This window comes from Colletotrichum navitas (assembly GCF_030913465.1).
Source record: "Colletotrichum navitas strain CBS 125086 chromosome Unknown LY79scaffold_23, whole genome shotgun sequence".
NCBI classification, from domain to species: domain Eukaryota; kingdom Fungi; phylum Ascomycota; class Sordariomycetes; order Glomerellales; family Glomerellaceae; genus Colletotrichum; species Colletotrichum navitas.
In genome coordinates, this window is record NW_026850569.1 from 162,571 (window position 1) to 185,904 (window position 23,334).

General features: G+C 54.3%; 10 protein-coding genes across 10 annotated transcripts; 5 read left to right on the top strand and 5 right to left on the bottom strand.

The window, feature by feature from the left end:
• Positions 1-1,928: 1,928 nt before the first annotated feature.
• On the bottom strand, positions 1,929-2,592 carry LY79DRAFT_513549 (uncharacterized protein; the record flags this gene model as incomplete). The annotated part of the gene is made up of 2 exons (XM_060554508.1): positions 1,929-2,051; positions 2,107-2,592. 2 exons carry the CDS (start codon positions 2,590-2,592, stop codon positions 1,929-1,931), a joined length of 609 nt encoding a protein of 202 aa, XP_060415057.1.
• Positions 2,593-6,138: 3,546 nt separating this feature from the next.
• On the bottom strand, positions 6,139-7,074 carry LY79DRAFT_171423 (uncharacterized protein). Its single transcript, XM_060551216.1, has 2 exons — positions 6,675-7,074; positions 6,139-6,523 (listed from the first exon to the last, which is right to left on the bottom strand). Exons 1-2 carry the CDS (start codon positions 6,883-6,885, stop codon positions 6,162-6,164), a joined length of 573 nt encoding a protein of 190 aa, XP_060415058.1. The 5' UTR covers positions 6,886-7,074; the 3' UTR covers positions 6,139-6,161.
• Positions 7,075-7,222: 148 nt separating this feature from the next.
• Positions 7,223-9,271, bottom strand: LY79DRAFT_579017 (glutaminyl-tRNA synthetase; the record flags this gene model as incomplete). The annotated part of the gene is made up of 4 exons (XM_060559993.1): positions 7,223-7,303; positions 7,357-8,597; positions 8,656-8,915; positions 8,967-9,271. The coding sequence occupies 4 exons, from the start codon at positions 9,269-9,271 to the stop codon at positions 7,223-7,225; spliced, it is 1,887 nt and encodes a 628-aa protein (XP_060415059.1).
• Positions 9,272-10,370: 1,099 nt separating this feature from the next.
• LY79DRAFT_669018 (macro domain-containing protein) lies at positions 10,371-11,185 on the top strand (the record flags this gene model as incomplete). The annotated part of the gene is made up of 2 exons (XM_060563589.1): positions 10,371-10,984; positions 11,050-11,185. The coding sequence occupies 2 exons, from the start codon at positions 10,371-10,373 to the stop codon at positions 11,183-11,185; spliced, it is 750 nt and encodes a 249-aa protein (XP_060415060.1).
• A 133-nt stretch (positions 11,186-11,318) lies between these two features.
• Positions 11,319-11,791, bottom strand: LY79DRAFT_171438 (uncharacterized protein). Its single transcript, XM_060551217.1, has 2 exons — positions 11,432-11,791; positions 11,319-11,363 (listed from the first exon to the last, which is right to left on the bottom strand). Exon 1 carries the CDS (start codon positions 11,718-11,720, stop codon positions 11,472-11,474), a length of 249 nt encoding a protein of 82 aa, XP_060415061.1. The 5' UTR covers positions 11,721-11,791; the 3' UTR covers positions 11,319-11,363; positions 11,432-11,471.
• A 1,015-nt stretch (positions 11,792-12,806) lies between these two features.
• Positions 12,807-15,224, top strand: LY79DRAFT_579019 (uncharacterized protein; the record flags this gene model as incomplete). The annotated part of the gene is given in 5 exon segments (XM_060559994.1): positions 12,807-12,939; positions 13,008-13,124; positions 13,142-13,468; positions 13,527-13,728; positions 13,787-15,224. 5 exon segments carry the CDS (start codon positions 12,807-12,809, stop codon positions 15,222-15,224), a joined length of 2,217 nt encoding a protein of 738 aa, XP_060415062.1.
• Positions 15,225-15,626: 402 nt separating this feature from the next.
• LY79DRAFT_550944 (glycoside hydrolase family 5 protein) lies at positions 15,627-18,240 on the top strand. The gene has a single exon (XM_060557597.1). The coding sequence runs from the start codon at positions 15,704-15,706 to the stop codon at positions 18,104-18,106; it is 2,403 nt and encodes an 800-aa protein (XP_060415063.1). The 5' UTR covers positions 15,627-15,703; the 3' UTR covers positions 18,107-18,240.
• Positions 18,241-18,713: 473 nt separating this feature from the next.
• LY79DRAFT_513614 (ribonuclease H-like domain-containing protein) lies at positions 18,714-19,355 on the top strand (the record flags this gene model as incomplete). Its single annotated transcript, XM_060554513.1, has 1 exon — positions 18,714-19,355. One exon carries the CDS (start codon positions 18,714-18,716, stop codon positions 19,353-19,355), a length of 642 nt encoding a protein of 213 aa, XP_060415064.1.
• Positions 19,356-19,573: 218 nt separating this feature from the next.
• Positions 19,574-20,137, bottom strand: LY79DRAFT_669022 (Lipocalin-like domain-containing protein; the record flags this gene model as incomplete). The annotated part of the gene is made up of 2 exons (XM_060563590.1): positions 19,574-19,988; positions 20,076-20,137. 2 exons carry the CDS (start codon positions 20,135-20,137, stop codon positions 19,574-19,576), a joined length of 477 nt encoding a protein of 158 aa, XP_060415065.1.
• A 1,980-nt stretch (positions 20,138-22,117) lies between these two features.
• On the top strand, positions 22,118-22,763 carry LY79DRAFT_550952 (uncharacterized protein). The gene is made up of 3 exons (XM_060557598.1): positions 22,118-22,356; positions 22,418-22,445; positions 22,508-22,763. The coding sequence occupies exons 1-3, from the start codon at positions 22,187-22,189 to the stop codon at positions 22,628-22,630; spliced, it is 321 nt and encodes a 106-aa protein (XP_060415066.1). The 5' UTR covers positions 22,118-22,186; the 3' UTR covers positions 22,631-22,763.
• The last annotated feature ends 571 nt before the right edge of the window (positions 22,764-23,334 follow it).

The window sequence follows — 23,334 nt, forward strand, 5'->3', positions numbered from 1 at the left end:
ACCTACGTATACCTACCTCCCACTGATTCCGATGCTCCACTACGGGACGGGGCGGTCTGTGTGCACCGGGAGGGGGAGCTCGTAGTACACTAGAAAGCTTACATCCATCTGCGCCGTACTTTACCTAATTAGGCCGCCAGAAGCCGTGCAGCCGGTGCGAAGACAAACACTGCCCCCCATCATACGAGCCGCATGGCGTCGTACGACGGTATTTTCCCCCTGTCATGCCCGGCATCCATGGTGGCGTAATCTGCGACACAAGAAACAGTACGAGATATATATAGTGCATGAATACTACGGCTGGGAGCAGTATATATATATATATATATATTTTTACACGGACACTCCGTATATATACGTGATATGAAAACAAAAAGGGGGAGGATGGAGATGACAAAGAAGAACCGGTAAAAAACAAAAAGAGGGGGGGAAACCAGAAGTCTAATTAGGGTTTTCCATAATGCTGCTGCTGCTGCTGCTGCCGCTGCTGCTTGTAGGCCGTCACTTCCTTCGTCGCCGCAATGCACGTCACCTCGCTTTCGCAACCTTCATCCACGGGTGACTCGCCTCAGGGCATCGTCTCCATCTTTCTCTCTCGGGCGTTTCCGACAGGACCCTCCGACCACCAAGGAAGAATGGAGACGAAAAAAGAGACAGTCCGGGATAGGGAACCACGCGGCAGCCGGAAGCTCCACTCACGACTCACGGCCGCTCCCAAGAGAACGCCTGAGCCGAGCGGAACCTAAACTCCTCAGTTCTGGTCTCTCGCCCCCTCGCTCATCCGAATCACGCAGCGGATTGAGTTCCTGGTCGCTCCAGTACCTTGTCTACCTCTTCCCTGGCTTCGAAAAGCAGCATCCATCGCCGATGGCATACATGTTGGTCTGCACCCATGGTCCCGTGTCCACAGACATGGCAGACTGAACGGGACTGCGAGTATCGGTCTCTGGGACTTTGTTCGGCTGAAAGGTGGTCGTAGTCAGGCCGTTTTCGGTCACTCTGACCCCGTGTAACGCCCACTGAAGAGACAAGAGGAGAACGCCGTAATTACTCATCGTCATACAGCCAAGTCCCCTCAGCATTCCGTGCACCACGCCCCGCCGGGGCTACCAACATCGGAAAAACGACACACACCTCGGATACCTTGATCACGAGCAAAGTGTGTGTCGATCCTGTCCGATAAGAAACGATAAAGAGAGAGTTTTTCCTGGAATGCGCATGTCGGGTTGGTGGACAGTCTTGCGACAATCTTAATCATACAGCCTATGTTGAGTGAACTTCCCCTCTCATTCATCCCTCGTGGCCCACGGCCGATATCAACGGGTTGTCTGTTTCCCCGTCATTTCCATTCCTGTTGTCCGTCGGCTCGTCCAAACAAAAGTTTGTTTATTTTATTCTGATCCAACCAAAAAAAATCCAAAGAAGCAAAGCCAAGAGGGGAACAGTTTCCCTGGGTATACAATGCAAAGGCCCTGGTTCGCTTCCGACAAGGGCAAACCGTAGGTAATAGTCGTGCCATCATAACGTGCTCGTTACCCGCGAAACGCCAACTCGATTGTTTCGCTGGTCGTGCAAGGGGGTATTCGTTCGGGTTCCCAACAGCGCGGGGCGGACACTCGGGTCCCCTGACCGAGAGACCTCTCCCATCTTCCCTAGGCAATGGCTTGTGTGGAGAGTTTGCTCCCCTGACTCGTTCAAGTAGCTCCCACATACGAGGTACGAGGATTTCGGTCCACAGCGTCAATCCTAGGGTGGACACCGCTTTTGCCCGTCGTGCCTGGCTGACCCTGTCGCTGTCGTCGGACAATCGGTAAGCTGGAGGCTCGATGATGCTGTCTGCGGGCTCCGCGGGCTCCCCCCCCCCACGTCGTCGTCGAGTCTTTTTGTAATACAGGGTGTGATATGCCTTTCTTATGCACTGTCTACCATCAAATACCGTATTTCTCGGGGTTCCAGTTTCGAGCATTGATTATGTTCTTCGGCTCAGCCTTGACGATGAAGGCAGCATCGCAGTATGAATTGACGGGTCGCTCAATCTCGGGCGGGTAATGCTGAACGTGTGGTCAGCAGAATTCGTCGCGCATAGTCACCTGGAAATGAACCTACCAATCGCATACAGCAAGCGTCGGCCAAACCCATCTCGCATGTTCCCAAGTCCTGGCCGAACTTGGTCTTGTATTGCCCACCGTGTGCCGGCTCACAATTTGTTCCAACTCTCAGCTTGTTATCAATCGGGCCCTTGCAGCAATGCGGTTCCAACGTGATGAAAGGACTCGCAAGCGTGTCGGCAGCTGGGTACGGGTAGCAATGGAAGGGTTCACTCTGCGCGAGGATGGTGGGGAGGCCAATCATGAGAAACAGTACGACTAGAAGCGCCGAGAATCCCAGAGGGCGCCGCATCTTGTGAGGGATGAACGAGTGGACGCGGACGACGATGGCAGACGACAAAATGGCGGTGCAGAAGTGTGATATGTGATGATGAGTCTTTTGAAGAACTTGGTAGAGGGGTCGAGGTAAATGTTGGGCGAGCAGGTGAAGATAAGTGGCCGTGATGGCTAGGATCGGGGGCGGCGAAATGGCTGCTGGTGGCATGGCTGCAGCCTTAATCTAATATTGGGGGGCCTCCTTGCTTGCTAAGACACAGGCTCGATGGCAACCAAAAGCAGGTGGGCCGACCGGAGATGGCCGAAGCTGACGGGCGACCTGTAGGGGCCAGGCCAGAGAGTATGCCTAGCTTTGCGGACGGCCGATCCAAGAGCCACGGGTGCCAAAGGCGGCGGGGGTGGAGAGGGCTGCTGATGTGAAGGTTGAGGGCGGGACCGGAGAGCGATCGCTGCGGAGGGGGGAGCGTCGCAATGCTCTGAGCTTAAAGAGTGGCGCTACCGGGAATATCGCCGTCGGAAGGGTGCGAAACGAGCGCGTGAGGGGACGAGTGACGATGGGTGGAAGGGATGGCCGGCGGGTCGATAAGCCTTACGGAGCACTGTTTACCTTTGTCGATGAGGTTAAAACTGTGCCTCACGTCCGCTTGGTGTTTGCCAGCGGGACTGGGAAGCGAGGGACTGCTGGAGGGATACCTAGGTATGCTGGAATCCGGAAATTTGGGTTCGAGTGTCTGGGGTGTCGACCCAGTGAGTTGGGACTCGGGGAATCGCAATGTTTGTTGTAAGGGATGGGAGGGGGGGGACCGCTGCCGTCCTCGAATTGCGATAGAATGAAGGAAGGGAATCGGCAATCCGCAGGTTTCGACTCAAGCCAAGACACAGAGGGTCGTTGCGAAGATGAATAGAGGAGCAGGTTTGCGAAAAGTCACGGAGGGAGCAGGCAGAGAGAAGAGGACAGAGAGACGAGCGAGTTCATGGAGCCGGCGGGGGGGGGGGGAAGGCTGCGGATGCAGACTGCCGGCGCAGATTCGCACAAGCGAGGAGTAATCGCCCACTGAGGGCACAAGCGAAGCTACATACCTAAGCTAAACTAAGACACGATAGACACAGACTGGCCCGATAGGTAGGAAGAAGGAAGGCGCCAAGGGAGGAGACTGCAATGTCGGAGATGAGGCACCGCAGCCACAGCCGCAGCCGGCCGGAGGGAGGAGCGGAGAGGAAAAGGGAAAGAGACCTACCTGCCGTACTACCTGCCTGCGGGCCTGCCTACCTGGGTGCTTATTAAGTAACCTGGGTATGTAAGGAGGGAAGCTACCCACCTTAGGTAGCTACACTACTGTTGAGAGGAAGGAAGGACCCGAGGTTGACAATAAGGGAGGGAGGGAGGGAAAGAAGTACGGAAGGAAGGAAAGAAGGAAGACCGAAAACCCAAAGATGGCTGCCTACCAGGTATTAGATGGCAGCGCAGTTCCGCCATGCCGTCATTGCTCCCTCCATACCTAGCAACCACCAATTTCTTTCAATCAAAACCGACGTCCGTACCATGTACAAGTAGCAGACCCGAACTAACCGGCGGCTTGACCAATTGCGCATTGCGGTTTGTTGAGACTAGCACTGGTACTCGCAGCCTACTTAGCCGGGCGTTCGTCCCCCGCCGATGCGCTACGCCCGAGCCTGCAAGCTGCCCACCAAAACCGACAATTCACTCCACCACCGAGCAACTAATACCTCTTGGCCCCCTCGTTTTACGGCTTCTTATGGCGAATCAGTCGACGTACGAAGGGGAAGTACCATACGGCAAACAGTCAGTCTACAGAGAAGAGTGCCTAGGTAAAATGAGGCAATCCTACAAGCGCATACGGCTCATTCGATGCCAAAGAGATGATTCATCGGCCGAGTTGTCCCAGCCACGCAGCATCACCTCAGATGACGGGTATGAGTGAGCCTTTGCAACCAAGCGGTAAGCAACAGTGGGTTGCAATTGGAGCTGCAGTCGGATACTCTCTTTTTCAGAACAACCCCCCATCCCGAGTTTTGGAGGTGCTTTCCTCTTCTCCTCCAGATCCAGAGAGTAACTGGCTAGATCTCTGAGCTGGCTGCTGTCACCCATCCTGGACCATCCATGCAAGATGCAAGGGACGCACTGGTGAGGGTGCGGTAACCCTTCCCTTTTTACATGACCCATCTGTCTCGCTGCCTTGTCAGCTGCTCCGCCAATCAGAGTGTGCGTGCTCGCTTCATTAGCAGGCGAGCTGTGCACGAGTCCATTAGCAGTCCGGCCTCCGATTAAAGTTATCGACTAGGCCAGCCGTCTCTCTCTCTCTCTATACATAGTAGTACCTATACATAGTACATATTGCCCGCCACCAAAAGTCGCATTGCAACCCGCACGATGCCCGTCTCCGGCCGCCCATTCCGTTGGATTGCCGGTGAATTGCCGACGGCATGAGCCATCGGAATCGCCGATACCATCCATACATGCTCACGCAGTCCCGGCCTTTCAAGGCTCGGCCAGTTTCTTTGATTTTTGGACAAAGCCTTGTCCTCACTTCCAGCCCAAACAAACTTGTCAGCCAACAAAAGATGATGCCATATGGTTTGCAATCGACTCTACCCCCCCAAGACCGTCCGTCCGCTTTTGGTTTTTTTTTATCTGTTCTTTCTTGGACATCGTCTGTCCAACTTCGCAGATTTAACTTGCACTTGGAGTATCGTTACCCGGACAAATCCAAACAACTAGAGATGTGCTAACAAGGGTAAACCACGGAAACCCCTTGTACTTTGCCTAGCTTCATCAAGTCGATGGATGGGCCGTCAAGGGATAATTGGATCAGGAATGTCTCGGCTATCCCTTCTCAATGGACTTTTTCGTTATATGGAAGGTAGAATATCAGACGAATGTCACTCTCCCCTCCAAAAGTCCCTCCCAAGGTGGATTGGGGGCTGCTTTGGATATAGCTTGTTTGATATTGGGACGAATATAGTCCCAATGTAACGTGGAGAAAGTCACATACCTATGATGAAGTTACTGCATGAGTCGATGAGTGATGAAACAGTGTCCGTCAAACTGTGGAAAAAGAAAAAGAGGAAAACCCATCACCCATGTTTCAGCCTGCCGGCTGGCACTGGCTGTTTCCCGGAAACAAGACAGCACAACGCGTTGCTGCAATCCCGACGACTTGTCCAAAGAAGGGTAGGTAACAGGTGGAATTACGTGCTTCATGCTTCATGCTTCCTTCAAAAAAAAAAAAATTTGAAAAAAGAGAGAGGGAAAAATTGCCGGTTCGTCTGAGCACCATCCGCCGTCTCAGGAACCAGCTTGAACCATGATTCTGCTCAAACCGGTGGGGAAGAAGAGAAACCCTGGGCCCAAGTCCTGAGGGGGACAAGGGCCATCCAAGGTGGATATGATATCTGCGGTCTGGTAAAACACAACGATCCCTATAATCTCACGTCTTACGCCGCAGGCATGGGGGGGGAGGTGGGCATGGGACGAGTGATTCTCCGCGCCGCAACGCATCAGGACTCTTGTTGAAACAAACGGCTATCGTCCCAAGAGACCGCACCCGTCGAGCCGGAGTTGCGCCGCGGGACCTGTCACGTCTTGGGCATGCAAGTCTCGATTACGGGCCGAGGCCGCCTTTGTCTCATGGCCGTCATGTAATGGGCTATAGGACCGCCAAATTAAGGGGTTCCCTCATCCGCGGAACTCCCTCCGAGACCCGGTCCTGAATTCATCCGAAACCGTCGCCATCCCGCTACCATCCCTTACCCCGATCAGACGGCATTTGCTAACGCCGTCCCGAGCAGGACGACCGTGCACCACCAACCGGCCCGTCCGCCTTGCGGCCAACCCGTCGCCGCCACCGCGCCCCCACAGACGACAACGCCGCCGCCGCACCGCCTCGAACACCGGCCCTCGCAGCACACCATCCCGCTCCCGCACTCCTCCTCCGTCGGCCGGCAGTAGTCCCCCTCTCGAACGCGGGCGCACACGCCGCCGCGGAACGTCGTGCCCTCGGGGCAGCACACGCCCACCCGCGCGTCAACGCACCGGTACCCCTCGGCGCAGCACCCCGGCCCGCAGCAGGGCGCCGTCTTCGGGCAGCAGTTCCAGTTGCGCGGGAGATGGCAGGCGACTGAAAAAAAAAAAAAAAAAGAGTCAGAAGGGGGGTTTCCGGTCAGTAAAACAAAAGATAAAGTAGTGAGAAGTCGTGTGTGTGTGTGTGTGTGTGCGGGTGTGGGAAAACGGAATCACGGAGAACGAAAGGTGGGCGGAATGCAACGTACTTGTGTCTTTGGGGCATGTTTCCCGGCTGCTCTCGTCCAGCGCACGCCGCCCTGGCAGGGCAGGGCTGCCGACCTCGACTCCGTAGTCTAGGCCCTGGGGGGCGGCCGGCTCTTCCCGCGTCGGCTGCCGCGGAGCCTGAGTATCCCCGGGAGTCGCGGAGCATAGCGCGCCCATGGCCGCGAGCAACGCGAGGCTGTAAAACGTCTTCATCTTTGTTTTAGAATGTGCTCTCTTGTGTTTGGTTTGCGGATGTTTTGTGGTGATGGTGGTGAGGGGGGGAAGGCGGCGTCGCGATGATGGGAAGCCCTTGATATGGTTCTTTTTTGAGGAAATCGCAGTGAATCGCGTATGAAGAGGACTCAAGACGAAAGAATCTTGGTAAGGAAACACCGAGTGACTCCCATTCACCACGGTCTGTGGGGGTTGTTTTCTGGTATATGACCGTTCCCGTCTATGTAACTCCGAAAGCTCCCAATCACCAACCCTCAACTCAGCCCGACTTTTTCATTTTGACCTCTCGCCCGACTCCGTCACAGTCAGCTGTGACTCAAACCTTTCCAGCATCTTCCTTCAGCGACACGATGCGGTTCAGGATAATCTTATCCTCGGTGCTGTCGCAGTCCATGGCCTAAAATGCACGTTAGTGTGTTTCTCGGTTTCTGGTTGTTGTGCATGACTTACAAAGTAGGCAATGCGAGTGGCCTGGAAGCGCACACTCTCCGGACCGCCCTTGCCCAGCTCGCTCTCGCCGGCGGCTTCGGGCCAAGGGGCTCGGCGCTTGACCTCGTCGAAGCCGCTCTCGATAAGCGCATCGGGGTAGATGACCTCGCTTTCCGGGTTGATGTCGTTGAGGAAGCCGCCCTCGGCGTCGTCGGGCTTCTCGCTCTTGAACAGCGAGTTGTGGATACGCGCCTCGACCTTCTTGGAGCCCTCGGTACCGACCCAGTTGATGTAAGCCTTTGGCTTCTTCGTCTCCTTGTCGAAGACGGCGCGGATCTCGGTGACCTTGCCAGTGGCCTCGTCCTTGGTGTAGGATACGGCTTTGATGGGGAAGGGCGCGTTGAGCAGGCCGACCGTCTTGTTGGGGGCCAGACGGAAGTAGTCCTTGCTGTCCACCTCTCTGAAGTCGGCACGGTCAATGTAAACAGTGGGCGTGAACTTGATGGTGTGCGATCCCATGTTAGGATCCTTGGGAGAGAAGGCCAGCTCAACATCAGCGGGCTCAGCATCCTCGATGACGACGGGAATGGGGTCCAGGACCATCATCAGCCTGGGTACAGTACGTTCCAGGTACTTGCGCACAGTCTGCTCGAAACGCTTGATCTGGATAACAGAGACGGAGGTGGTGACACCCAGCTCGTTGACGAAGTCTAGAATTGCGCCAGGGGGCACGCCGCGGCGCTTGATGCCGATGAGCGTGTACAGACGGGGGTCGTCCCAGCCACGAACAATCTTCTCCTCAACCAGCTTGAGAATCTTCCTCTTGGACAGCACCGTGCCGGTGATGCCCAGGCGGCCGTATTCGCGCTGCATGGGCTCGTAGACACCAAGGGTCTTGTTCAACCACTCGTACGAGACACGGCTCTGGACGAATTCGGTCGTGCACAGGGAGTGCGTGATGCCCTCGAAGCTGTCGCACAGGCAGTGCGTGAAGTCGTATGTTGGGTAGATCTTCCAGTCCCAGCCGGTGCGGTGGTGCGGTGTGTCGGTCTTGATACGGTACGCTGCCAAGTCCCACATCTGGGGGTTGCCATCGGTGATGTCCTGCTTCATGCGCAGAAACGCCTCTCTGGGCTTGTACTTGCCATCCCTCATGTCTCTGAACTTCTGGAGGTTCTCGTCAACGGTGTGGTTTGCGTGCTCGCACCGGAATCGGGGGGAGGCGCCCTTCTCGCCACCACGCTGGAGCTTGATCTCGGTATCTGGCGGGATCCAAATGGTCAGTGTTTGAACGCAAGTTAACGCTCGGGAGCCACTCACCTCCGCAGTAGCAGACATAAGCCTTCTCCAGGGTAATCATCTTCTCTGCCAGGTCGTACAGTTTCTGGAAGTTGTCGCTGGAATAGGTAATCTTGTAGGGGGCAAAGCCAAGCCACCTGACCATCTCCTGGATGGCGGTGAAGTATCTCTCCTCCTCCTTCTCGGGGTTCGTATCGTCGTATCTCAAATAGCAAACACCGCCGTGATACTTTGCAAACCCAAAGTTGACGGCAATGGCCTTGGCATGGCCAATGTGCAAACTGGATGTGGTGTCAGAGACGTGACCATCATGAGACCGGGTGTACACCTACTAGCCATTGGGCTCGGGAGGGAATCGCGTAACGACATGCTCGGATGGCCTCTCCTTGTACACCTCCTGGAGGAAGCCCTGCTTAAACATGGCCTCCGGGTCCAAGATTACCTCCTCTGGCTTTGCCTTGGGCTTGGACACGGGCTTATCGACTACGGCGGTAGACTTGAGGGCTTTCTTTGCGCGCTTCGCCAGTCTCTTCTTCAGCTCGCCCTTGCTGACCATCTCTCCCGTCTCCTCGTCAAGCTGGAGCTTGACCGTCGATTCGGCCAGCTTGTCGGTGGGATCCGCAGCAGCGTGCGCCATGGTTTCTGTCTTCGGACGTGTTGAAAAGGAGTTTATAAATAGCTCTCGTGCGGTTCCTTGGTATCTTGGCGTCGCTTAACGTTCGAGAGTTGTTCAATTGGGTACCATAAGAGGCTCAAAGGTTGGAAAATGCGTGCTTGTGATGGCGGGGCAACACTTCTTTGACGGCGGGGATGACTCAAATGGATCCAACGAGGGGTCACAGCAACGGAGGGTGGGTGGGTCGGTGGAAGATTAGATAATACATATGCCAGATAAGATAGCGAACCTTTGTCTCCACTATCCCCTCAGGTTTATCGTAGTTATTGTGCACTGTACCTACTCCGTAGTGTACTATCGGATGGAGGACATGGGGGGGACATTATCAGCTTATGTGTACGGATATACTCCCTTTCTAGCCAATTCGATAAGGTACTGAGATACAAGAGTACGTATCCAAGCCATTGAACAGGTACCTACACTAGAAACCCAGTATCATGATCAGAAGAACCGAACTACCTACCTACCCTATTGACTAGGCTCGCAGCTGACAATGGAACCTTGAATTTACCATAGAGATGAAGAGCACCTTGTGAGATAGTGAGGTGTTGAAAAGCTGAAAGCTGGCGCTAACTGGGTACTTACTACACTGTCACTGACTGCCATTCGCCAAGCAAGCTTTCAAGGTCGGTTGAATCACTCATGAACAATAACCGATTGATTCAATCTCAAACACAACATCCGGCATTGAGTTGATTGTCAATGATAGAGACCTCTTTGAGGCCTTTCTAACACACGACCCAGCCTCTACATTCTTCCTCGGACGGTGATTGTCTAGCAAGCAACGCAGCAATCGTCTGAACAAGGAAGAAGCCTGATAAGCCACCGATAAGACTCGACCGGCCAAAGCTCGAGCTCAACCAGTAGCTGTCTGCACCTAAATTTAGCGCGGGGTCTTTCTTTCGTCATGGGTTGCTTCTCCTGCTTTCGCTCGGGGGCTTCTTTGACTCCAACACCTCAAAAACCAGCCGGTCCTCGCCCGAGTTCGAGCCCATCAACCTTGCCCAAACCAGATACACCTAGTTCAGGACCGTCTATGCCAATCCGACAAACTGCCAAGATGGCCACGATCGCTGCTGCCGAAATCGCCACCGTCGAGCTCCTCTACAAGCTCGGCAAGCTCACTGCGTCTCGGCAGCCCCTCTACCCTCCCAGCGCGTCGCATAACCAGAAGGTTGGCGTTATTCGAGGCGATATCACGAAGCTCCGCGTCGACGCCATTGTCAATGCCGCCAACAAGAGCCTCCTCGGCGGCGGTGGCGTCGACGGCGCCATCCACCGAGCCGCAGGCCGCGGCCTCCTGCAGGAGTGCAGGACCTTGAACGGGTGCGATACCGGCTCCGCCAAGATCACTGGCGCTTACAACCTTCCTTGCAAAAAGGTCATCCACACTGTAGGCCCAGTTTACGACGAGCTCAACCCCGAGTCCTCCCAGGAGAAGCTGGAGGGCTGCTACAAGACGAGCCTGGCCCTCGCCGTTCAGAACGGCTGCCGCAGCATTGCCTTCAGCTCCATCAGCACCGGCATCTACGGATACCCCAGCCGCGAGGCCGCCCCAGTCGCCGCCGAAGTTGTCCGGGGGTTCCTCGATGGAGAGGACGGCAAGAAGCTGGACAAGGTCGTCTTCTGCACCTTTGAGATGAAGGATGTCGTGGCCTACGACGAGACTCTCCCGTACGTATATGGTTCTTCAATCGTCCGCACGTTGTTGGCATCGCGCAATGCTGACCCACTCTTAGGATCTTCTTCCCTCCCACCGACCAGCCCGCTCCTTCCAAGGAGACTGACGACGGCCCGTCCGAGGAGCAGGCCGAGGAAGCCAAGGCCGTTGCGGCGGAGCTGCCCAGCGTCCCAAAGGCCGATCCTTCCCCGTAATCGAACGACGTTTTACACGACAAAAAGGGGTCGGCGCATGACTACATAGTAGCTGCTCATGATGCCACGAATGGATACAGATACTTGGGGAGTTTGCGGCGTTGGGGTAGGGGAAAAGAGAACCGTCCAGACCGGACCGTGCACAAGAGCACGGTTCGCACCAGGCTGTCTAGTGTACCTAGTTTATCGTATTTAGCCTTTTTGATTCCTAAGATCGTTATTGAGTTTGTGCGCCTTCTTGCCAACCTTCTTTTTATTCTCGAGTGCGCAAACCACGTGATAGAGGTCAAAACCACGTGGCAAATAGACCGCTCGATTGAAGCTGCTCTTTGCTGAAGGAAGCTGCCATTGAGTGTTGTCTTGTCATCATATCGTTTCTTCTTGTAGACAAGGGTCGGTTGACATGCTGGATTTGAACTGAAAGCAGTTCAAGGCAATGCAAGGAACAATCACAGAACAGGCGGTTCGCGGCAAGCAAAGATAGACCAGGACCTGAACTTAAGACCATTCGAGAGAATTGCATCAAAACTCCCATTGCAGAGGTAACATTTATTGGTGTCAAATCCCCCCGCACCTTGAAGAGTCACAAAGGGTAATCTACTTTATTCGCTCAAGCAAGGGATATCGTTACCCTCGACAATTCCAGTGGGGTTGGGGGGGCGGTGAGCTTTTGCTCAGCCACAATGGGAAGACCACTCATACTTATTTTGAGTTTTTGCTGCTAGTAATGATCAGACATGTAGTTCATTTAGTGCGAGTCAAGCCGCATTGATCACAGAGTCATGGCCGAGGCATACTCATTCAACTGAGACCATAGACCGGGATCACAACCATAACAACTGTAAGACTTCTAGCCGAGTGCAATTTATTGATGATGGCTAAACCAAAGAAAATACGCGATAGATAACAAATGACAAAAACTCTCAAAAATACGGTAGGGAAAGGAATGGGCATGCGGCCGTAAAAACGGCATTGCCTTGCCGGTTATCGGGCTCCAGCTCGCCCGCCTGCCCGCCAAAGCCGGAGTCGATCCCTGCAGGACAGGCTATAGACAGACAGACCATTGTGACCAATAGTGGTTGTCAAGGGTCCAACGGTGATGCCTCGTTCAAATTGCTCGATAAGGCCCACTGGCGATCCCCCCGGCGAGATCAATTTCCCTTGCGGCCAGACCGACACGGCCCCGGCAGCGAAAGTGGTGCAATGTTAAATGCGCCATGTAAGTTGCGGTGATTAATAGCGACAATCTCCTGTACGAAATAGACTACCCGTCCGTGCTAGACATAGAACTGCTACGGACACTGGTCGGGTTCCGGCCCCAGTCGCAGAGTAACCTCGTATCCACGACCTGCCATCTTGAGCTAGCGGCCGACTAGCGAAGACAGAACAAGCTTCCCATTTCTACTGGGAAGTGCGATGATGGCAATATCCACGGACCGAGATGGCCATCATGGGCCCATGGTCGATGGCGAAAATAGATGACGACGGTTATGGCCGTCGTGGAGTATAAGACCACGGCGGCGCGTCCGCAACTGTCGCCCTGGGGTCCTGTACTGAGCTTTAGCTTCTAGCCAGACACACGCCAGGACCGGACTGTTGCTCACCAGACTCGATCGTCAACATGCGGAGCTCCTCGGTCGTATCCCCAGCTCTGCTGGCCGCCGCTGCTGCGCTGATTCCCTCCGCCAACGCCGCCGAGCCCTGTGCCCAAGTCAGCGCTGCTTGGGCTGCCCAGCATGCGTCTGCTCCGACTGGTAATCGATCCCATGCGACCTCCCGTGCTGCTTGGCGCGCCGACTAACAGCAAGGTGTGGCTCTATAGTTACCCCGTTGGTACCGGCCGAATTGGCGTATGCCTGTCTCAACTCGGTCCCTATCAAGAAGGACGCAGCCATCGCGCTTGTGGACTCTCTGGTTCCATACATGGAGTGGCAGAGTGGTAAGTCACAAACCTAGACCGGGAGGAGCTTCTTCAAGTTTGGAGATTGTTGACACGTCCCGCAGATGCCGCATACAAGGCGGACCCTCCCGCGGGGTACGACTTTCCAGGATTCGACATGTTCGCCGCCCTCTCCAAGATCAAGGAGAACGTCCAAAAGAATGTCTACCCCGGCGAATACGCCTTCCAGTCCGACCTCTACCAGAAGGTCTTTGCCCCTGGACACGACGGCCATTTTATCTTCTACCCTGACCTGCTCACTGCGGTCTTTGAATGGACTCGTGAGCGGGCTCTGGTGTCTATCAGCGAGGACGGCTCGTCTTTGCCGGTGATCAAGATCTACGGTAAGCATGTCCTGGACCTCGTTATTCGCGCCGCGTTCCGGTCTGACCCCCTTCTCAGAGGAAGTGATATCGACACCCAAGACTGCATCCGTGGTCAAACTCATCAATGGTGTTGATGCCTCCAAGTACTTGGCCGACACCGTCAACAAGGCCGTTTGGAACCGCGACGCCAACTCTGCCTACAACTCTATGTTCTTCGAGATGGCTGGCAACGCTACTGGGGTTGGCAAGGGCAGCTTCAACTCCAATGGTCGTATTCGGTAGGACGCAGCCTTCAACCCACTTGAATCCGGGGATTCTCACTGACATTATCGGCAGCTTCATCTACCCAGGAGCCAACACGACCATCACCTTCGCCAACGGCACCGAGGCCACCTTCGAGAACCATGCGAGAGTCAAACGCGATCTCACGGGCATCGTTGACGGCCCATCCTTCTACGCCAAGTTCTGCAATCCTGCGAGCCCCGTGTCCAATACGGCGCCTGGCGCCACCCCCACCAACGACACCCAATCCTCCCTGCCCGGCTACCCCAGCCCGATCGCCTCGACCAACGACAGCGTCGTCTCGGGATACTTCCTTGAGGGCAAAGGCTTCGAGGACGTTGCCGTCATCGCTCTCACAGCCTTCGAGGGCGAGAGCACGTCCGAGTTCCAAAGGGTCACCCAGCAGGTCATTGCATCCTCCCTCGCGGCCGGCAAGACCAAGCTCGTCATCGACTTCCAGCAGAACGGCGGCGGCTACGTCTTTCACGGCTACGACTTCTTCCGCACGCTGTTCCCCAACACGGTCCAGGAAGGCAACTCCCGCTGGAAGGAGAACGACGGCTTCCTCGCCGCCGCCGAGGTCGTCTCTGACATCGTCGCCGGCGTCAACGTCTCCACCAGCCCCGACGAGGACCTGGTCAACTTCGCCGAGACCTGGTTCAACTGGCGCTACGACTACAACATCACAAACCAGCCCTTTACCTCGTACGAAGACAAGTTCGCGCCACAGGTTTTCAAGAACACCAACTACACCGACCTGATGCGCTGGAACCTCAACGACCCCATCACGACCACGAACACTACCTTTGGCATGGGCATCGGAATTCACGGCTACGGCAAGCTCGTTGGCCTCTCCCAGCCGTTTCTGCCTGAGAACATCGTCATCCTGTACGACGGCGTCTGCGCCTCGACCTGCACCGTCGCGTCGGAATTCCTCCGCCACCTGGCCGGCGTCAAGTCAGTCGCCTTCGGCGGCCTCCCCGTCGAGGGCCCCATCGAGGGTGTCGGCGGCACCAAGGGCTCCCAGATCCTGGACTGGAGCAGCATCTACGACTACACCACCTCCTTGCTCCCGTACGCGTCGACGGACAAGCAAAAGGCCGCCTTTGCCCGCTACACCGACCTGCCCCTGAACCGCAGCATCTCCGCCGCCGTCAACGTCCGCGACGAGATCCTCCGGGACAACATCGCCGATGGCACCCCCGCACAGTACGTCCGCGAGGAGGCCGACTGCCGCCTCTACTGGACGCTTCCGATGATCACCGATGTCACCGCCGTCTGGAAGGCGGCCGCCAACGCAGCCTTCAACGGCGGCAAGTGCGCGAGCGGTGGCATCGCAAAGAGAGACGTGTCGGAGAAGGCCGAGATCTTGCGCAGGGACTACCTGGAGGCCCATCGTCTCCAGCAGCGTTTCGAGGCCGTCTCTCGTTACACGCCGGCCATCAAGGACCGTTTCTGGGAGAGCAAGCATGTGTTGAAAGCAATCGCCTAGACAGAGATAGTGGCGGAAGGCATTTGGAGTTCTCGTGTCAGCATTACATATTCTGCTTATGACAGTAATTACTAGACCTATTAATGACTATTAGAAGACTGTAGTGCAATACTGAGATGAAGTCTGGAAGCATTCTTGTTCTTCCGTCTTCACGATGGGGACTTGCTTCTGATCCAACCAGTCAGGTTCGGGCCTCGCCAGCCATAGACCGTACGTCAAGAAGTGATCAATGGGCACAATCGAAGCATTGGGAATCTACGCCGTGGTTTTCCTGCGTTCTGCGGAACCTTTCTGGTTTGGTCGATCGCCAAGGTGCGAAGCGACGGTTGCTGACTAAGACAAGTAATAAGTCAGCCATCTATCTGTCCAGTCCCGCCGCTGCTACTACGTAATGAAACCACGCGGCCAACCAATTCTACCAATTGAGCAAAAGATGGCTCGACGCTGCATTTGATCCGGCCAGTCCAATCTCGCTCACGATGGCGGACAAATACTCTGCACAAGACCTCTCAGATGCCGCCTTAGGAGGGCCAATTGGCCTGAAAGACGGCTACTTTGTCGACGGCCACGGCCGTACACTCACCCTGCACGGGCTCAACATATCAGGGGCCAGCAAACTACCCACAAAACCCAATGGTCTCTCTCATCTCACCGACGGCTTCTTCGAGCACCGCACCGTGACCTTTATCGGCAGGCCGTTTCCCCTCGAAGACGCGCCGCTACATTTCCGACGCCTGCAGGCGTGGGGGCTTCCCCTCGTCCGTCTCCTCGTTACCTGGGAGTCGCTAGGTCACGCCGGGCCGGATCCCGAGACCGACCTCGACCTGGAGTACATCGACTACTTGCGCAAGCTTGTCGAGCTTATGCCAAAGTACGGCATCAAGTGCTTTGTCTGCGCTCACCAGGACGTCTGGAGCAGGTTCAGCGGCGGCAGCGGCGCCCCCGGATGGACATTCGAAGTCGCGGGGCTTGACGTGGAGGCCTTCACCGACACGGGCGCTGCTTATGTCCATGGCCAGGACAAGCTGCGCCGCGCAAGCGCGCCGGTGAATGAAAAGGAACCCAGCGGTCCTTTTGTGTGGCCTTCCGGGTATCAGAAGTTGGCTGCATCGACAATGGCTACCCTGTTCTGGGCCGGAGACGCTCTTGCGCCAAAGCTGCGCTGTCCGCACCCACGGAGCTCAGGGAATGACAGCACTGTCTCGGTGCAGGAATACCTTCAATGCGCATTCATTGAAGCTTTTGGTCGGCTAGCAGACGAGATCAGCGGTCTCGAAGCATGCATTGGGTTCGAACCTTTGAACGAGCCCCACCGGGGCCTCGTTAACCTTCATGGTTTTGATGGCTGGAACTATGACACCGACCTTCACATTGGATACTACCCTTCCCTGACACAGGCACTTGCTCTGGCTAGCGGTTATGCCCAGGAAGTGGACTACTATGTAAAATCTTGGCCGTTCCCAACACGTGTATCGCATCGTGCCCGCGTCGACCCGAAGGGAAGGTCAGCCTGGCTACCTGCCAGGTCGGATGCGGCAAAGCCCCAAAACTACGGACTGGGCGAGTGCGTATGGCGCGCCCATGGCGTCTGGGAATGGGACGAGGCAAAGAAAAGCCCAAGGATACTGCAGAAGAACTATTTCGAGGTGGACCACCGGCCGGGCCACGAGGGAAACCAGCTAGAATGGTACCGGGACTTCTACGGTCCTTTCCTGAAGCGCTTCTCTGACCGTGTCTCCCGAAACTCTCCGCGCCAATTCTGCTTCTTTGAACCGATACCGAACGAGTTCATGCCGCCGTGGATTGGGGAAGGGGACAGGGCGGATGAGTCCACGCACAAACAAACATACGCGACCAAGACTGTCATCGAAACGCAGAGACCAAATAACCTCGTGTTTGCGCCTCACTTCTACGATCTTAATGTCTTGTTCAGCAAGCAACACTCGTGGATGAGCGTCAATGTGCAGGGCGCGTCAAGGGGTATGTTCATTCTCAGAGCGCTCTACTTCGGTGCGAAGGCGCTGCGGAAGAACTACCGCCTCCAGATTTCCAACATTCTCAAGTACGGGAAGAAGTCGCTGGGACGACACGTCCCGGCTCTTATCGGAGAGGTCGGCATCCCCTTCGACATCAACGGCGGCGAGGCGTTCAAGACTGGCAATTATGATAAGCAGCGGGAGCTGATGCATGCCCTCATCTCGGCCATGGAGGATAACCAGGTAGCGTTTACGCTGTGGAACTACAACCCCGACAACCGTGTCGAGTACGGTGACGGCTGGAATATGGAAGACTTCTCTGTCGTTAACGGCAATACTGAAGCCAAACCTGGTCATATCCTCCCCGACTATACCAACGAGCCACATGAAGAAGATGAGTTGTACCGCGGGGGGAGGGTTCTTGACGTCATCATCCGTCCGTACGCCGTCAAAATTGCCGGGCGACCCTTGCGATCGGACTGGGACCCCCAAACCCTGCGGTACGAGTTTGAATGGTCAACAGAGACTCAAGAGGCAAACAATACAGAGAAGAAGCAATCGGACAAGTCGCGGAGGACCGAAGTCTTCATACCCAAATATCACTATGCGGAGCGCAACATCGACGTTAAGGTCAGTAGCGGAGAATGGTCATACGATCCCGACCTGCAGACGCTCTATGTCCTCCACGACACGAGCAAGACAAACCACCGGCTGAGCGTCAACATCTTGAATGTGCCCCGACATCTCATGGAAACGGTGGAACGGCGGCGGCGAGCGTTCCCGCCGCGCTTCCCCCTGAACATGATTTCGCCCAGCACTGAGCTTGCGATGAGGGAGTTGATGATGACGGTGCTGTTGCCGGGCTTTGTCCTCATTCTGCTTTCAGTTACGCTAATGTTTATATGAAAACAAAGGGCGTCGCTGACATGGAACAAGAATATCCGGGTGTGTTGTTTGGCGTAGTGAAGCTTATGCTACGATTTGAATGCCAGAGAAATACACAGAAATAGAGAATGAAAAGCGCCGTCTGTCTCAAGTCCCTAATGGGATCCGTTCATAATGATGTGATATTGGAGGCCCCTGAGTTTGGAGGCCCTGGAATCGTTTTTTATATCAGCACCGTTAATACCCTGGCTGCCACGATTGACAAATATGCAGGGTGCCACTTTTATCCGTACTTCGATGGTAAATTTGCTTTACTTGGCTTTTCCCCTCATTCCACCAAACCGTCCATCTTACACACGCGCTTCGGATTACGGCCCATTCACTAGCCCAACACGCCGAGGCAGGAAACAGGGCATATTGGGTAATATCGGTTTTCAAATGAGACCATTATAAGATCTCACAGTGAGGTCCTATACCAAGCTTTCAAAGGGAATAGCTGGGCCTTCCTACGCACCTCACCATCTCTGAGGGGATATCACAAAATACGTAATACCATCAAATGACAAGCCTGGAGACTTTCCGAGAAACTTCAAGATCATCAACAATTGGGAGAAGAAACTGCGGCAAGATGATGGGCTACGACGACGACGACGGAGAGGGAAGCCGCCTATTCGAACATCGCGCAAGCGACGCCCACAACATGGTCCCCCGATCCGAGCTCGTCGTGTACGACCCCCAGAAGCAGGTCTTTGGCCTCCAGATGTATTCCTGGAGCAAGAAGGGCCTTGTGCCCGACCCGGGAAGCCTCGTCGTGTACATCGACGGGGCCTGCCGCGACGTCGGCACCCCCTCGGCCCGGGGCTCGTGGGGCGTCTACTTCGGCCCGGGGTCCCGGCACAACCGCTGCGGGCTGCTCGCACCGGCGCTGCCCCAGACCGACGCATGCGCCGAGATCGAGGCCCTCGCCCGGGCGCTGGACGCTCTCCGCGAGGTCACCGCCCGCGACCGCTCTCTGACGAAGATCAAGATCGCGACGGGCTCCGAGTACCTGGCCAACGCCATGTCCCTCTGGATCGGGGACTGGATCGAGAACGAGGGGATCAACGCCAGGGGCCACAGGGTTGCGCACTTTGAGACGCTGAGGGAGCTGCACGAGCGGTTGGACGACATGACGTACGGCGACGACGGCGGGATGGAGGTCATGTTTTGGCCCATCCCGCGAGAGGAGAACCAGGAGGCCCATAAGTTGGCCAACGAGGCTTTCCAGTAGTCCGGTCTAGACCATAGTTGACTCTACAAGAACATGCTGTTGCAACCATGTTTTTTCTTTCTTTCTTTTTTCTTCTTTGGCTTCTTCCTTCAGTTCTGTGTCGATCTTCTAATGCCAATGTGAATACAGCACATCAAGCCACACGCCTCGCCATGCCCTCGCTACAGAGAACTCCCTCCACATATATGAAAAGATCGATATTGCAAAAAATGAAAACTTCAATCCAACCTCTTCCACCAGAGCTCGCCGCGATTACCGCCCTCTCTTTGGGAGGAGATACGGAGCAGCTTCCCGTCTTCAAAAGTCGTGTAGTTGCGTATTTGCTTGTTCCCCACCATGGAAGGGACGTTCGCGACCGTCAGGGGGCCATGGACCAGCTGGCCGGACGTAGCAGTGGCCTCGACCGCGTCGGTGATCGAGACGGGCCCCGCGTATCCGATGCTGTGCCTGCCGATGGCGGCCCAGTCGGCGTCCGACTGGCCGTCTTGGAAGGGAAACGTCAAGTTCGCTGGCCGGTCCTCGGGGTCCGTCGACGTGATGGTGGCAGACATGTAGCCGGATTTGCTGTAAGAAAGGATGCCAACTGGGTTGGAGCCGTACGTCCTGTCCTCTACTGGTACCCCGTCGCGCGTCCTGTGGGATGCTTGTGAGCAAAAAAAGCAACTATTGGCAGCGACTGCAGCGGAGGGGGGGGGGAGAGGTATATGAAGAGCTTCTTACGCCGAGGTATTCAGGAGTTGGTAAGTCCCCGCCAAGATGGCGATTATTTCTGTAGGCTGCATGTTGGTGAGGCTGTGAAGCAACTTTCGGTGGCTGCAGAGACGGTGTGTTCTACGGCCAGCAATCCCCTAAATTAGCTCAGGGGAACAGACTCTTAAGACGCAATTCTGCTTCGGGGCGAACGCCGCTCGCGGACCTTGAGACTCACATGAGCCAAAACAGGTCCATACGCCGCACGTCCATCCGCCCGGGTGTGTTCTGTACGAGTCTGCCAAGTTGGGGCTTACGTGGTAGGTCGCGGCATCTGAAGATCAGCCTCTGACGTTTACGTTGCAAGGATATCCGAGGAACTCTAATAATCTTTGATAGGCTTTCAGCACCAGGTCGCTGACGCCAAGCAATAGGACTGACCTCCCTTTAATTCCAAAAGACCGGGCGGCGTCACATATGCTAGTACAAGTTCAATTCCACGACATTCTGAATACTCCTGGGAATCAGAATGCCTAGGTCAATGGCGAAAAACTTCGGCTGATAGCTTGATTGACTTCCTGGGTATTTATGGCGAACTGCCTAATATAAGAAACACTGCGTTTCATCCAAAGCCCCTCGATTCCTAGATCGAAGGTTGTGTAAGCCGTGCCAAATTAAGTAAAGGATGATGGGAAAAGTTATCATAGGGCAAGTCTGCCGGCTAAGGCAGATTCCCGGCGCCGGATGTGTCCGGGTCAGACGGATGTGCCCTGCATACGTAGATAAGCAATGCTGACAGCTTGTGGGAGTGTAAGAACTTGCGGATCTTCTGGCCATGGGTGATATGGCTGACGGTTTGATGCGCAATGGCTTCAGGGTCAGCGCTTGGCTACAAGACCCAAAGTTCGAGTCGTACTTGGCATGATGGGCTTATGCTACAGAACGTGGTTCGGGCTGTGTCGTTGGTCGTGTCCCCAACTCGTTGAGGTAATGAGGATGCACTGGATCACGATCTCAGTGGCACTCCTCGGATTCGACAAATCCTTCCAGGCTGTCTAGATAACTTCCTCAAAGAAGGAGGGTGATGACGTTATACATTCGCCAAGATCTTGCAAGGGCTGAGATTTCTTTTGATATGCTACAAGTTCCAGGAAACAGCCTAACTCGTTTTCCATAGACAGTGCAAGGGTTTTTACACATCCAAAACCCCAATGTCAAGTCGCCTCAACAGACTGTTTCGTCTGAGATTATGATATCGACTCCAATGATGTATTTGCTTTATTCCATTGGCCTGTTACGGCTATTCCATCCACTCGATCTTTTCGTTTCCACTAGTCTTACCACTTCAGAAAAACCGGCCGGTTTTCATGCCGTGTGCTGGGTGGTAACCCATAATTCAAAGAAAAATAACTACACTGATATAAGAACCGAAATTTGTTAAAATGACAAAACATAATGAAGCAGGATCATGCAATGGATGGTTTATTGGCGCAATTTTGGCGCAATTGTATATCAAAAGGTAATTTGGTAACTAACTGGAAATTTTGTACTGCAAAGGTGGAATATGTTAGCCATATCGGTCGATGCTAAGTTTCAAGTAAATAGCTGAATGGGATTCGTCAATTCATGAGTTAGACAGAGGATGTTGTAGTTTCTGCTCTGATGGTGCTGAGACCAAGAAGAACGAAGACGGCAAGGTAAGGCACAACATCAATTCATGCAAAGTATAGAGAATCATCAGCCCTGCAACTAAGTTTATCAGCTGAGCGGAGAGCCGTAAAAACAATATCTTGCCATATGCAAATGGATTGATTGGGTCTAAATTGGCTGTGATTCTGTTCCTAAATATCTTACGCACTAAGGACGCACGAATTGCCGATTAGGTTTAGTTCCCGTGGCACGCTTGGAACACAATGATGAGGTTGAGGACGGATTGCCATCAAAGTAGGTCAGACATCATACGTTTCACCATCTGACGTGCCGCCGGAGTTGACCAGTCGGACATGCGGGGAGAACGTTGTTGCGTACCATAAGAAGGCTTTGCTCCCCCCAAAACCAGTGCCTTCGGATGAGATAACAGCTTGATAGGATTTAATCCATCAAAATACCACAATCTTTGGCGCTCTGTACTTTGTCACATCATGGCGACGGTCTTCCAGGTTACTGTTCACGTCCATCCCCGTGATGTCTCGCGATTTCTCGAAGCTTCAGAGCCGACAATTGAGAGGATGAAAAGGGAGTCCGAGCTTATGTATTTTGAGATGTATCAGGTGCACGATTCTCCAGGTACGATCATCTGGATTGAGAAATGGTAGGTCGAACCGCAGGCTGTTTGCCATCGAACTTTTCGATGTACCTAACAAGAATCCTAGGTCTGAACCGGTGGATTGGATATTGAAAGTAAGACAATTTTTACCAGCAAGACTATGAGCTGAGATTAACCCAACGCCAATAACCTTCAGCACCAAATGACCAAAGAGTACTACAACGACTACTTTGATGCAACAGAGCCATTCTACGTAAAACCGCGCGAACTCAAGATTCTTAGCCCCCTGGGGCCTCGGTATGCTTATCAGAAGTTGTAGAAAGTTCAAATAGCTGGAACCGGATGTCATTATAAGATTCTGGAGTGCTTCTATGGATAGCCAGATAGATAATGATCATTTTTGCAATAAAAGATCTAATAATCAAGCTGGTTAGAAGTGCCATGCTAATCACTATTGAGTCAATAGTATTGACAACTGTTGTTTCTAACACTGCGTCTGTATTGTCGCATTTACCAGTTCATAGAGCAAGTCTGCATATCATACAGAGCAAGCAATCACTATCTTGAGAAACATTCATCGGGGTAATATGAGGCATCTAAAGAATGGTTCTGACACGCAATGAAGAGAGTTTGAAACCCTGCGGTGGCCACAACTGGTACTAGCCACGCGATACTATTTCCAGCCTCACGGTAACTTATGAATGACGGGTTACTTTCCGCCAGTTAATTTCCCCAGTAACCTTGTCTAGCTCTAATAAACAAGGCCAATCTGCGTAAATAGACCGGGTTCTCCCCGTTGTTATTTTCTGGTGCTGTGAGAACTGCGGTGTGGGCTTAAATGGCTGGGCAATGGGCAAAGAAAAGGTTCAACAAGGGCTCAATCTAAGACCGAGATAGCTGCCTTATCCATGACATTGTTCCCCATTCGGCATTCCTCCACCGGTGTTCCAATAGATAATGCGTGAAGCGTACGATGGTCAGTCTACATATGCTATGTACTTAGAGCCTGATAAAAGTGGTCGA